Here is a 15,159-nt window from a genome sequence, read left to right as displayed (position 1 = left end):
AATCAATAACTTTGAGGTTAAAAAAGTTATTAACACAACACCAAAAAAGGCTGTACCTAAACAAGACATTTACATTTAAATATTCTTAAAACATATAAAAAACTATTTTATTTTATAAATAATATAATAAATACAAATATTATACTTAAGTTTTAAATTACATTTTTCTTTTTATAATTTTGTTTTGGGTGGGGGCGGGAGGAGGGCTGGAGGATGAGGGGATGTAAGCATTATTTAAGTATATTAATGAAGTTAAAATGAAATAAAATAACAAACTAAAACCTAAAAAACTATAATAATTGCATATAAAATGTTATAGTTATGGTATATTTCTCAGTAGGAAATTTTTTGTTTATAGATGACTAGAGCTGAATCTGAAACATTTAAGTGATCATACAATTTATAGAAACTTTTCATTTAAGTAGCTATGTTCATGATAAAGTTACCACTTTTTTTTTTTGTCTTAAGTAATTAAATAGGGAATAAAATGATTAGTATTCTGGAACACATGAATATTTACATGAATACCTAAAGTGCATTTGAAATTATTTCAAACAAAACTCAATAAAACAAAAATACAATAAAAGTAGTAAAATTTAAATTGTGCCATTTGGTAACACTCCATTTATGTCATCTATTTTGGTATTTGAATCATCATCTAGTGTTATTTCATCACTTGAAGAACTACGAATGTCGCCATCCATCTGAAATAATTTAAAATTTGTTAATTTGTTATTTTAATTAAATACAAAAATTTAAAACATTTATTAAAAATAATTTAAATAAGTGTTTAATTCAATCCATATTAAAAATATAAGAAAAGAAAGATAACATTATAAACTATTTGGATACCTTTCCAGAATTCCAGGATAGATATGCAATTCTCAAAATTAAGTGAGTCCAATAAAGATGAAGACCAAGTAAAAGAAACAGTAATCCATTGAATATGTAATAAGCAGGGAACATTTGGTTGACCACTTCAGGTGCATCAACTGACGTACTAATATTCAAATATAAACAAAAATTTTGATTAAAATCAAAAACGCAAATATATTATGTACAATTAATATAAGACTAACCTGTACAAAATCCAAAAAGGGAACAGACCAATTCTAGTTACCAACCACACAACAATGAATACTACTGAAATGAAGTCACATAACTTTTGATATTTGGCATATTTGGCCATTTTTGCACACTATAAAAAATATAATAATAAAAGTACTAATTAAAGTTATATATTCCAAGTAAAACAAGGTACAAATTGTTTTTATAATAATTTTATAACTATAATTTATAAGTTCTCCATAACTTAATCCAGTGTTTATCATTATCATATACATGATTTAAATTTTATCATTTGGATCACATAAGCAATAACCATAGTAATAAGTATTAAGTATACAACTTATTTATTTCCTCACCAAATCTTTTAAGATATATACAATCTGATTTTTTAATCATGCTTACCACATTATTATGCTTAAATTATTCATATATTCAAATTCTAATTTGTACAGTTTCAAGTTGTTAAAAAACAACGTTTTTATTAAAAAAATTATATTTTTAAGTTTTTTAATTTTTTGAACAACAACATAGTTTTAATTTCATATTCCAAAACAGAATATTTTTCTGAGTATTTTAATACATAGAAATCAAATTTAGGGCGAGTAGTTTATGAGTTATAGGTATTTAAAGTTTTAATGCACATAGTGGAGTGGTGCAGGGTAACCCCGCAAAATGTTTGTCCACTACACCGCTTGTCTAAACTTTAAATGCTTATAACTCAAACTACTCGCCCTAAATTCAATTTTTATGTATCAAAATACTCAGAAAAATATTCTGCTTTGGAATATGAAATTAAAACTATATAATTTTTTTGAATAAAAACGTTTTTTTAACAAATTGAAACTGTAAAAATCAGAATTTGAATATATGCATAATTTAAGCATAAAAATAGGGTAAGCATGCTTAAAAAATACCAGACTTTGATACTTTTTTTATAGCTAGAACTGGTAATTTTGTTATATTTCCTATACTTCATATAATCAAGTCTTAATAAAACAATAAATTAGCTAAATCATTTATCTCTGAAGTTTTATTTAAAGTATAAATTAGCATGGACTAATTAGTAAAATTTATTATTTTATTTAAATGTATATATTTTTTTTTTATAGTAGATTTTTTAATTATTAAGTTGTTCAGCATTTCCTAACAAAAGGAACACCAGTTCATTATTTTATCAGAATGAGGTCTGATGAGGGCATTTGATGAAAGAGATAGAAAACAAAGAGTTTAGAATGTTTTACTTACTAATCTATTATAAATAAAATCATAAATATTCAATTTTAAAACTATATAGTAAATAATATTAATTATCAATTTTTATGAGGTAATACGCAGAAAAAGAGAGGTTATGAACGTGATGCCCTCCAAAATGTTATTTTATTTGTTTAATAGGTGATTAACCTGTAAATTACTTCCAATAATCTATGAGCTAGATCTATATTATGTTATAAGAGACCAAAACAAAGATAACAGGCCATGTAGGAACATCTCTTAATAATGTGTTATGACAAATATCAATCACAGACACATAATATATAACTCAATATAGACATATAGTAATAAAGAAGGAAGTTGTTTTAATTTTTAAATGATATCATTGTAAATATTAAAATTGGGTAGAAGTTCATTAATATGAAAAATATTGGTACCTATATAAATCAAAAACAAATGTTGAGTATCTAATTGTTTGTAGTTACGTATTCATTTGTAAGAAAAAATATCATTGCTTCTTTAGCCAATGAAGTTGGAAAAGTAATAAAATATTTCAACAATAATTATTTAGTAGAACATCATTGGTATTATTACTTGAAAATATAATCAAGAAAGCTATAAATATAAATTTTACAAGTCAACCCTAAAATACAAATTTATCGGACGATGAATACAGAAATATTTTTTTACATATTTTAACTAAATTGAAAACATATTTTCAATATAATAATTTTAGTCTATATTAATAATATAGCTCTAAAAACATCTAATACAATATGTTAAAAAAAATATATTAAACCTAACAATTTATAAATTACAATAAACTAATGAAATAAATATTATTAGTTTTAATACAAAATGTATAGTATTGTGAATTTTTTTTTACTTTTCATCAAGAATATAATTTTATCAGACACCTGTTTCCTATAAATTAATTAATTATATTTTATAATTTATTATTACAATTGTTAATAACATTCTTTTTTTTATGAAATCTTTACCAGGTTTTATTTTCTATTTGTCTTTTACATGTCTATGGAGGAAACAAATTTTTTTGTATATTAGTCATTCAGTCATTTATGAGGAATTAAAAGTATTTAAGTAGGCAAATAGATAAGCGCTCTGCTAAACTGGAAGTGTTGAGTGAACATTGTCATTGAGAGGATTCTATAATGGATATGTTAAATTTTAATTTTATGATTATTCATTGCATATAAAAAAATATTCTGAGTAGAGATGGTCTATCTATCATCCATTGTTACAAAGCAGATATAATTATATATTTATACACAGTGCTATTATAATAAATTATTTTAGTATTAGTAACATACTAAGCATCAGAAATATAAATATGCTTGAAATTAGTATAAATATTTTTAAAATGCTATTGTGTACAATAAAATGTAATATAGTACACATTTCAAGTGCTCACAAATATTTTTAATTACAACAAAATAACTAAAATCATGATGGGTTTTTTTTTTATTATATTCAATTTTATCAAAATTTTAATTTCAAATATCTATAGAAAAATGCTATTTTATGTTTTATTATCAGTAAGAACTAGCTATAAAGATAAATTATTTTAATCCTTAGCTATAAAAATATAGAACATTTAATACATTTTTACCAACATTAATTTGGGATTTTCGTAATTTTGACAAATTTCGTTATTAAAAAGTCATAAATAATTATTATAGATTTACAATAAATTATTTTTTTTAAATTTCAGTATGAACAACTTATGAGTAACCTTCTATTAAATTTTCAAGCTATTTGATTATTTTATATTTATATCAATGTTTATAGAAAAATATAAACATATTACATAGTACAATGTACAAAAATAGGTCAAAATATTTTGAAAGTTATACCATGTATAGTAAATAGTAATATAAACATTTAGTGAAGAATTCAAGTACTTACAGTTATGACTTTTTAATAACATCAAAATTACAATTTTCGTTACTAATCTTGGATAAAAATTAATATTTTTTTTCAATTTTTATGAAGTATTAAGAAAATAATTAAGCAATTATAACTTTTAAGCTCAATGTACCAACCATATTAATATTTCTATAAGAAAGATATTGAAGTTGAAGATAAAAGTATTTTTACTACTTCAAAAAGTAATGAATAATGGATACAAATAAATAAATAAGAGACACATTGACATTACTATGAAATCAATACATTCATTGCTCTGCTCAAAATTCAAGTTTAATAATTTTATTTTTTATATATATCTAGACGTAAACTTGTATTTTCTGTGAGACAAGTGAGAGGACAAAAATAAACAATATCATCATAGAAAACTTTTATAAATATCAGAAATATCATCGATTATTAATATAGAAGTATTCAAGTATTATTATTTTTAATAATTATAATTCAAAATTCATGCATTTAATATACAATATAATAAGTAAAACATATAAACATAGAACTATAAAAACCATTTTTTAAGTTGACCAACTTTAAATTACTTTTTCTACTTCAACAAAGACGTGCCGAACAAACATTAAAAACCTGCATTTATTTATTATATTCATTGCATTTCTATTTTCTATAAAACTAAAAATTGTAAATTTGATAATAGATTTTTAGATATATAATTATTTTTTAATATTACCCCCAACTAATGCAGTTTGAAGATCCCTAAGAGCTTTTTACTACAGGTAAAATAAAAACCCAGATTCTTATCAGGGTTTGTTGTAAATATTTAAATATACTTCAATTCATGTTAAAATTACCATTGAAATTTAGAACTATTAGTTAGTTTTTCCCAGAATAAATATTAAACTAAATAAAACACGATTGAAAAAATATACACACTAATAACATAATAAAATATAAATAGTAAAAGCTAGTTTTAATTAAATTTTAAAAGTATTATACAACTTGAACTCAAGATACGATAATAAAAAACCGTGTGTCCCAGAAAACAGGGTACACTTTATCACTCATTACCCTTTAAATATTTTTCAATTCTGGGTCGTTAAACTATACAAATGGATCATAAATTTCTATGACTTAAAATTTTTTTAACTCATGTAGTTTGCGCATGCACAACACAACTTAATTTTTTTTTAATAGCAACCCTTATTTTTAATATCATTTTAAAATTAATTAATATTTTTTGAGCAATTTTGATCTATCAACATATATTCTAAACCCAAAATTGGTGAAGTTAGAGCTAGGTATAACTTTTAAAAAAATGCATTAAATTAAATTTTTTTTTTAGTTAACGTATTTTTTCGTTCTAAATATCATTTGATACTTTATACATTTGTTATTAGTAATCAATTATTAACAATTTATAAATTATTTAACAAAAGACTACGTCAACTAAAAAAAAAAATTTAATTCAATGCATTTTTTTAAAAGTTATACCTAGCTGTAACTTCACCAATTTTGGGTTTAGAATACATGTTGATAGATCAAAATTGCTTGAAAAAAATTAATTAATTTGAAAATGATATTAAAAATAAGGATTGCTATTAAAAAAAAATTAAGTTGTGTTGTGCATGCGCAAACTACAGGAGTTAAAAAAATTATAAGTCATGGGAATTTATGATCCAATTGTATACTTTAACGACACGCAAACTGAATTGAAAAATATTTAAAGGGTAATGAGTGATAAAGTGTACCCTGTTTTCTGGGACACACGGTATATATAAATATTGACACTAATTTTTTAGCTCGAATTCTGTATACCTACTTTATTCTTTATAAAAAATATTTGACTATTTATGTTTTGAATTCCGATTAGAGCAAAATTTTTTGTGATATATTTTTTCATTATCGGAATTGCTTTTAAAGAATATTATAAAAATATGTATATTAAACATAAACAAATACTCTTTTTTTTTTTAATGTTTGATATTTTAAAGTAAACCAATTTTTGATTGCTTTCATTTCAAATGTTATCATTATCATTATTTTCAAATATTATTTTAACAAATCTTATTATAAGATCCATCCTAAATTTCCAGTTTGTATACACAAACATTCCACAAAATAATTTGAAACTATTTAAAAAATAATATTTGAATTAAAGTAATTTATTTTACCAGTATAATTGTATATAAAAATAACAATATTTTATTATGAAGGTTAAAATAATGATTGTTTTCTACCATTATTTTTAAAATATAACAATGAATATAATCTACCATCTTTTTAATAGTATATAGAATCTATGTGGAACTATAACCTTCAAAAATTGACATTTGTTAATATGCAACAAATAAAATATAATATATACTAACTTTTTAAATCAGACAAATCCAAATCATATTTTAACATAATATGACCTCTAACATAATTTAATTAAACAAATAATATTTTATATTTTTAATTTAAATGTATAGAAAAGGCTTATCTTTATTGGTTGACCTATGATTCGGAGAGTTTTAAAATTGATTTTTTAAATCTATTTTTTATTATTGTTATTATTATTTAACCAACTTTTATTTTATGTGATAAAACACAATGCATAATATACGCTACAGAAAAACAATATTATTCATTACCTCGAGAAAAATATCACCACAATCATGTGTTAAAAGCACAAGAGTCCCAATTCTGTGGAAATTACATATCCATGAAAAAGATAATAAGCATATTGTACATATATGATGCACAAACATTTGCCAAAAATCTTTTCGTTTGACATCAAAAAATTGAGAGACAGCTAAGGCCCAATAAAATGATAATGACATCATATAGTACCACCATGTATCTCTTGTGACACCCTGTAAAAAAAGTTTAAAAAAAGTATTAATAAAAATTTAACTAATTAAACTGAATTTTCAAAGAGTAAATATTCTTATTAGTATATTTTATAACCAATGAAATAAAGAATAATATTTACCTGGTGTGGATATCCAATCCAACAATAATCTATATTCCATAACCATGGTTTATTCCATAAAAACGCTAGACCATAGTGGAATGAAAATGTATAATAGAAACATCGCCAACTGAAAATAATACATTCAAAATATTTTTTAAAGCATAAATAATGAAAATTATTCAGTATAAATTGTATCTCTAAAGCTTATTTAATGGAAGTTTGTTAAAAATTAAAATATTATTATTTTTAATGTTGTACCTAATATTATAAAGATATTTGTTAATGAGTGAATAAATGAGTAAAAACATTTTTAAAAGCATTATATAATTTATACACTAGACAGTGTACCTAGTGAAATGTACATAAATATTGAATCACTTTATTTTTAACTCATAATAATACACAAAAAAGAACTACTACTTTTATAATACGGATTTTAGAGAAAATATTTTTCGGGAACACAACACATCCACTATTTAAGGGGTTTTGTATAGGCAATTTTGAAAAGAATTAAAAATGTATTCTTTAATAAATTAAAATAAAAAAATGGCTTCTTCTTAATGTAATTTAACAATTTTACAATTAAAACAATTATTTTTTATATTGTTATACTCTATAGATATTTATTTAACTCAATATCAATTAGTAGGTATGCTAGGCAATTTAAAATAAAACTATTGACATAGTAACTTCTATAATCAGAATATAATACATTGATATTAAATGTTGTAGTTATCACTAATCACTAATTAGGCATTTAGAATTTAAATTAAATTAATCAAAAGTATTTACACTTAATTAAATATTAACAATTATTGGTATGTTGATAATGATTAATGTTTAACCATTTTTCATTAATACCAACCAACTACCATAAAAAAAACCTAAAAAAAAATGTTAAAATTAATATAAATAAAAATGAATATTCAAAAACTAGATACTTTTAGTAATTTAAGTAAATTACAAAATTTATATATTTTTTTTAATTAAGTTTATGAATATCATAAGCTTAAAATACAATGTCTTACCATTTTTATTCTTGTGAATTAGCTTAGTTCTACACCATAAATAGATATATTTTTTTTAATTAATATTTAAGGTAGAAAAAAAAAAGTAACATTTTTAATCGACTATCTTAATTACTAATTTACTTAATTGGCTAGAAATTTAAAATTAATTTTACTATGTTTGATTTATTTTAATCAAAATTATAAAGAAATAAAATCATTAAATATACAAGGATTTTGATTAAAAAATCTTAACTTCTTTTTAATTAACAGAACCATATTCAAAATTTATTTTGAAGATGATATTTAAAATACAATTAAAAATAAATACATACAAATATATTGCTAGTATACGCCAAGGTGGGCCAAACGACAAAAGAGTAAATTAGAATCACTGATTGGACAGCTTTACTAGTTATAACTCTCAGCCTTTCTTGCTTTACATATAATATTAAAATGTATCTTTTTTTAATCATACAGTAAACAATTCAATATACATGCAACACAATATGTTACATAACCTATTTACACGCTTAATTTTTGTTTGTCTGTCATGCTATACTGCAAAATGTTTGAATAGAAAATATTTAAATGGCTTCACATATTCATTAACATGTTTTATAGGTTTTTTTAACTGACCAAACTTAGATGTAATCTGTATGTAGTAATGTAAAACTTTAATAAATCAATATATGTTAAGATTTAAGGTAAATTTGATATGAATAGTAATAATACCAGAGTATTAAGAAGATTTCAGCGCATTATTTATTTTCTCTGACTTACTTGTGATATAGCTAATTTGCATTCAGCAGAACCAACCTTGTATTATTAACTTGAGTATTTGAATAAATAAACCTACCATAAAACTTTAAGTTTAAAACATTATCTGTATTAAGTTGGTAATTATTAAAGTACTTCAATTTTAAAACAAAATACAAACATTTTTAAATTGTAATATTTTATATACTAATAACTAGCATAAAAATTAAAAATTGAAATATCATAAAAAGGTAACATAAGAACACATATTATAATATTCATTAACTTTTAGTTTGACAATAGATTTATCTAATACTAATGCTAAAAACAGAATGTTGGTTCTATTGAACACAAATTTACTATATTAGACATGGATCAGGGAGAGAAAACAAAAACTAAATAGTGCACTGACATCCAATTTAAAAAAATTGTTTAAGAATAAAAATATTGTAAAATTCACCATTGAGGTTTTATAGAATTTATTCTAGTAGTATTTGATGAAATAATAAATATATTTTCTAAATAATAATTGGGTCGGTAATCATTGTTGTAAAATAATGTACTGAACGTCATAACCATCATCAATAACCAAATAATTATGATTAAAAACAGATAGGTGCAATCCAATAATAAATAAAAATGTTTATTAACTTATCTATTAACTATATAGTCTAAATTGTTATGAGGAAATAATAAAACCAAATAGATAAAAGATACCTATAATACAAGTTAAAATACAATTAGCTGACAACAAAAAACTAATATAATAAAAAACTTAATTAACATATACAGTATAATTGTTTTAACTCAAATCAGTAAATTTTTTAGTATATTTTTGTGTGAGTCCAAAGTTCTTTCTTGTGTATTTAAATATTAGCTCTGAATTTTAAATAGTATTTAGATTAATTTGTTTAAAACAAATTTCAATATGATTTTTGATTATTTGATTGTTTAAGTTTAATTAGATCCATATGTTAAAGCAATCATTCTGTATATTATGTTGGATCATTGTAGTTTTCTTAATTTGTTAGAGATACATTTTGAATTATTATTTTATAACTTCTACACATTCAATACAATTTAAATTACAGAATAATAGATGTATTCTTAATCACAAATTGATTAATGTATAATAATCAATTTGAACCAAGACACTAATGATATGTAAAACATACTAAAAATATTTTTCAATCATTATCTTGTAAGCAATACAGGTGAATTGTTCATCAATATTCACATTATTTTAATGTATTTCTCTATATTCTCCAACATTGTTATTTAATAGATGTATAGAATTTATAATATGTTTTAATATTTAAGATTCCATAATCAGTCTTTATTTAAATTAATAAATCAAAAAATCAACTTACTTACATAGAATAGAAATAAAAAATATATTCAAAGTATGTGCATAGTTATCAAAATTCTTTATAACAACTTGAATTTTTGGAAAATATACTACAAGAGCTTATAAAATCTCATAATAACTAATGTATTAAAAATAGGTGAAAAAATAACTATGAACATGGTACTGTACTAAGGTTAACAAGAACATCATTAGTAATTATCTCACAATATTTCTGGTTCATGCCAAATGAATACACTTGATTAATTAAATTGAATTAAAAGTTACTACGCCACACAATTACATATAAATGCAACACTAATAAGTTCACAAGAGGTGGGTTTTTGTTTGTATATATTAATCAATAGAAAATTTTACCTGCTCTCACAGAATTTTATGAGAGTTGAAGGCTTGCCCTGTGCTCTCCTTAATCTCAACCATCGTTCTACTTGTCGCTCGGTCCAATCGAGCCTCTTAGCCAGGCCCACCACCTCCTTGTGACTCCACTTGCTGTTCTGAACAAACATCTCTTCCAGCAAGTCGTTATTCGGAACCCGTTTTGGTTTGGTGCTCTTGATGCCCAACGACACACCAAAAGGCGAAAAACAGTGTCTGAAAGAGAGAACCGTCGGGTAAGAAAACCAATAAGCTCATAAACCGCCAATCGTAGATCAAAAGTAGTACACTCCTGCTCATCTACCCTAAAGTTGGACTCACTTTTCGAGCAGGTATCTTATGAGCAATACGACGACAGCCATGGGCAACGGGTAAAACAGGTGCCGGTGGTCGGTGTACTGGACCCGTTCGTTGGGTTCCAGGTCAGACCATTGGGTATTCGGCGGTAGCCAGATGTCCGGCGACCAGAAGGCATCGATCACTTGCCGGAACGCTGACATTGTTCAACTGATGGATAATGGGTACCGACGGCCGGTGTGCCGGTCGACTTCCCTACAAGTTGTAGGATAGCGGATAAAACTAACTGGAAACGACTACGACGATGGTCATCATAATAAAATCTATAATTGCACTAACCGCCAGAGACAATACGCGCGAACCAACTGCGCGCGACGCCGGACGTTCGGGCCTATTTATACAACAACGCACGAGGACAGCAACGGCGGCGGCGGCGGCTGCGGCAGCGCGCACGATTGTCGTTGTTGGTGTCGTCGTCGTCGTCGTTATTCGTCATGGAACGGATCGAAATCGCGCCAGTACCGAATCGATCGACGATCGATGCCGGGGTGGCCGACGGACGTTGTCGAGTATGGGCGGTTAAATTGCCGCTCCAACTCAACGACCGATGCGATTCGATGCGGTACGGTGCGGCGCGGTGCAACAAACCCAAGGGCCCAGTGGTGCGACTCGTGTGCACTACGGTCTACGACGATAATGTTAGGTAATTGGTAGGTGGGTGGCGGGTCGGTGAAATGCGCGTGTGCGTGAGGTTTTTGCCGTGTGCGTAAAAAAATATAATACGTAAAAAGATGTAATGAAATGATAAATGAATAACTGTCATTGGCGCACGATACGAGTACGGGTGGAGTCGGAACAACTGACGATAGGCTGCAGAAGTGCGGGGAACCGGCCGGCCTTTAGCTGGTTGGTTTAGCCAGTAGATAACCGACCAGGATGGATGATCTCACCGATAAACAATGCCATTAAATAATTTTATTGAATGTCGATAAAACGGAAATTTACGCTGTAATTCAACGGATAAAATTCATCTTCTCTATGGTAAAATATTGTACGTGTATTTTGAGACCATATGAATGTATTTTGCAATAAACGAATTTCTGTTCGTAAAAATTGTGTCACGTTATATAATATAAATATATAATAATATTAATAATAATTACTAAATGTGAAAATTATTATATTAATGACGTGTAAGATGATATATCTCAGTACCAGTCTGTAATCCAAATGACCACGTTACACGATTTAAAATAAAAATACTTTAAACCAAGTTCATTAGAGTGATCATTGATCAATAATGATATCACCACATAATAGATAATAATAATATATGATATGCTCATATCATAGCCGGACGAAAGATAGATTGTCTCAATCATAGATAACATACATTTACTGATTTTAATTGATAATATCAAGTATCGACCTCAAATTTCTGCAACTTAAAAAGTATTATAATATTGTAAAAATATGACAAGTTTGGAATAATTTAATTTGCGTGCAGTTTACAAAATATAATCATAACTCTGATCCCCATTAAGATAATTGACAATTATTATGAGCAAATTCAGAGTAACGTCGGATTTTGTAGTCAACGCGTTGTGCGCAGTGACTATTGGTGCGGGTGTTGTCGAATATTCTTCCAATATAATTTTAAATGATTTATATGTCAAATATTTTAAAGAAGCAAACAAGTATGTTAATAAAAAATATAGTTATATTCATATTTTTATTTATCAATTTTTAGTGTTCTTGTATCACTTATTAAATGAAACAGGCTTAAAAAAAAATTGTTTAATTGTCACATTTAGTTATAGTCTTGAATTTAAAATCAAAACCAAAACAAGTACAATGTAAATATGTAATAGTAGTGGGCATATCCAGATTTCAACAATCCTAATTATTCAGATTAGTCAAATTCGGAATTATCAAATTATTCAATTTAATTTTGCTGTCCATTGATTATATTATAATTAATTTAATTCTACATCATATTTTTTAAATATATGTATATCATATTCCCAACACATTTTAATTTCCAGTGTTTTACATTTAGCAATAAAAACTATTACCTAATTATTTAAATGGTTTTATTAAAATTGATTAGCACATCTTTTATTTCTAAAAAATAATACTTATACAAGCGATAGCGTACTGTGCGCACAGTTTTACTTAAGCATATACAGCATACACAACAGTGGTGGTGCCAGGGACGGACAAGGTAGGGCCATGGCCCTATTTAAAAATATTTTACCCTATCACTGAGACATTATAATATACTCATTTTTAATTTTTTGTGGCCCTACCTTATAACTGTTGGCTTCCCATTGGCCCAATTGATTTACAAATATTCGGATTTCATACCCACTACTAATATGTAACTATTGGTCCACATTTTAAATACAAAACAAAAAGTTAAGACTATTAATAACCTTAACACAATTATTTAACTACATATTCTTAACATTTTCATTTCCATTGCTATTTAAACAAGTTGTTAGATTATCATTATTATTTTTTTTTTCAGAAATAATAAACCAGTTGTATTAAGTGAATCTCTTCGAAAACAATATGATAATGTGATTCATGATTTAAAGTTGACAGATTTTAAAAAAGCTTTTATAATACCATTTACAGCTAAAGGCATCAATTCAATAAATGTTGGTTGTTTGAATACCCGCATGGGTAGTTATATAGGAATTCCAAGTATTTATGATCTTAATTCGACAGAAGATGTTTCAATTCTAAATGCTGCAGATTTAAATTTAGAAGTATTATCGATTACTTTAATATACACTTTGAGAATTTGTGTGTTACTATTTTTTTTTCTTTGTAGGAACAATATACAAAACTTATTAATGACAAGTCTGAGTTTGGTCAACAATTTGTGAAGTCGTTAATCCTCAGTGAACCTGCTAAAAAATATAGTATTGCTCGAGAATTGATGCTTACAGACAATCACCGAATACTTATTAAATCTATTTTACCTTCTGTAGTATTAATGCCAATGTACGCTTTAGGGCATTTCATGTATTATAGATTACCTCCAAACCCAGTAAGAGTTAGATCGTTAGCACTTGTCTTAGTAAGTAATATAGGAGTATTATTATGGTTTTTAATAAGATCTGCTACTGAAAATTTTTATCAAAAAAAAGCTGATGAGAAATTATGTAATTTTGGTGAAGAATACATTAAGGGCGGAATAGAGTATTATGAAATATTAATTCAAAGAAACCTAGCTTTAAGAAACATTTTACCTAATGGTGAAAATGTGTATTCAAAAGAAGGAAATCAAATTGAATTTATTTCAGAATTATCTGAATTACCTTTAACATACAGAAAAAGGTATCTTGAAAATAGATTAAAAAATTATTTAACTGAAAATAAAGAAACATTAACATAATTTGATTAAATATTTCAATACTTTTTTTTATTATTATATTAGTTAAAATTAATTAATACTTATGTAGAATATTATAGTTTGTAGCCATTTTATTATGTTCTTTGTTTTCAAACTAAATTAACATTTTTACCTAGAAATTATTAAATTTTAAACTGTAAATAGAAAGACTTATTTTTATTTTCTATTTTCTACTATTCTCTACATGGTTCAATGTGTGATTAACTGCTGTATCAATTTATCAAATCAAGGTAATGATTTCCATGGCAAAAATGGACAAAGTAAAATAATCAACAGAAAACGAATATAACCAAAAATAAATTTTAAATAGTATTAAAATAACAATTAAATACATTATATTGCATAAAGTATAACCATAATACATCATTTTAATAAAAGTTAATATAAATACATAACAATTTAGTTAAAACAAGCATTAAAAAATATATTAAAAAAGTTATTACATATTTTTAAATTTTAAAAGTTTTTTACATTTAGTTAACTTAAGCCATAAAAATATAATACTAAATAAATTATGAATTACTAAAAAATCAGCTTTGATAATAGACAACTTTCACCTTATATCTTTACAGTGTATACTGTAGATAATTTAGAACTAGAATAAGCCATAAGTCAATTATATCAAACGCACAATATTAAATTTACTATTGAGCTCATTCAGAATTATTTTATTACCCTATAATACATTTATGTTAGTTATATGAGTAACACATTTGTATGTGGCAGACAACTTAATTGAGAAAAGGAAAAAAAAGAAATTAGGATGGAGTTGATAGAGGTAACAAACATTATG

The 15,159-nt window shown here is 25.1% G+C and overlaps 2 protein-coding genes across 3 annotated transcripts; one reads left to right on the top strand and one right to left on the bottom strand.

The window, feature by feature from the left end:
• Positions 1–80: 80 nt before the first annotated feature.
• LOC113551978 (ceramide synthase 6) lies at positions 81–11,718 on the bottom strand. Of its 2 annotated transcripts, XM_026954610.1 has the most exons (8): positions 11,282–11,718; positions 10,967–11,197; positions 10,628–10,861; positions 7,157–7,265; positions 6,816–7,037; positions 1,080–1,198; positions 853–1,000; positions 81–704 (listed from the first exon to the last, which is right to left on the bottom strand). In XM_026954610.1, the coding sequence occupies exons 2-8, from the start codon at positions 11,143–11,145 to the stop codon at positions 597–599; spliced, it is 1,119 nt and encodes a 372-aa protein (XP_026810411.1). In that variant the 5' UTR covers positions 11,146–11,197; positions 11,282–11,718; the 3' UTR covers positions 81–596. The 2 variants fall into 2 exon arrangements, with proteins under 2 accessions (XP_026810411.1, XP_026810405.1); XM_026954604.1 differs by having other exon boundaries at positions 10,967–11,717.
• Position 11,719: 1 nt separating this feature from the next.
• LOC113551989 (transmembrane protein 177) lies at positions 11,720–14,411 on the top strand. The gene is made up of 3 exons (XM_026954622.1): positions 11,720–12,639; positions 13,473–13,716; positions 13,782–14,411. Exons 1-3 carry the CDS (start codon positions 12,503–12,505, stop codon positions 14,346–14,348), a joined length of 948 nt encoding a protein of 315 aa, XP_026810423.1. The 5' UTR covers positions 11,720–12,502; the 3' UTR covers positions 14,349–14,411.
• The last annotated feature ends 748 nt before the right edge of the window (positions 14,412–15,159 follow it).

Source organism: Rhopalosiphum maidis, chromosome 1, assembly GCF_003676215.2.
Source record: "Rhopalosiphum maidis isolate BTI-1 chromosome 1, ASM367621v3, whole genome shotgun sequence".
Taxonomy (NCBI): Eukaryota; Metazoa; Arthropoda; class Insecta; order Hemiptera; family Aphididae; genus Rhopalosiphum; species Rhopalosiphum maidis.
This window is presented reverse-complemented; position numbering and strand designations above follow the sequence as displayed.

Excerpts from the sequence above, each read along its gene's own strand:
- LOC113551989 (XM_026954622.1), top strand. The coding sequence starts at position 12,503 with ATGAGCAAATTCAGAGTAACGTCGGATTTTGTAGTCAACGCGTTGTGC. Across the intron at positions 12,640-13,472 it reads TATTTTAAAGAAGCAAACAA|AAATAATAAACCAGTTGTAT; the intron begins GTATGTTAATAA and ends TTTTTTTTTCAG. Across the intron at positions 13,717-13,781 it reads CTGCAGATTTAAATTTAGAA|GAACAATATACAAAACTTAT; the intron begins GTATTATCGATT and ends TTTTCTTTGTAG.
- LOC113551978 (XM_026954610.1), bottom strand. The coding sequence starts at position 11,145 with ATGTCAGCGTTCCGGCAAGTGATCGATGCCTTCTGGTCGCCGGACATC. Across the intron at positions 1,199-6,815 it reads GTGGTGATATTTTTCTCGAG|TGTGCAAAAATGGCCAAATA; the intron begins GTAATGAATAAT and ends TATTTTTTATAG. Across the intron at positions 1,001-1,079 it reads CCTTTTTGGATTTTGTACAG|TACGTCAGTTGATGCACCTG; the intron begins GTTAGTCTTATA and ends TTTGAATATTAG.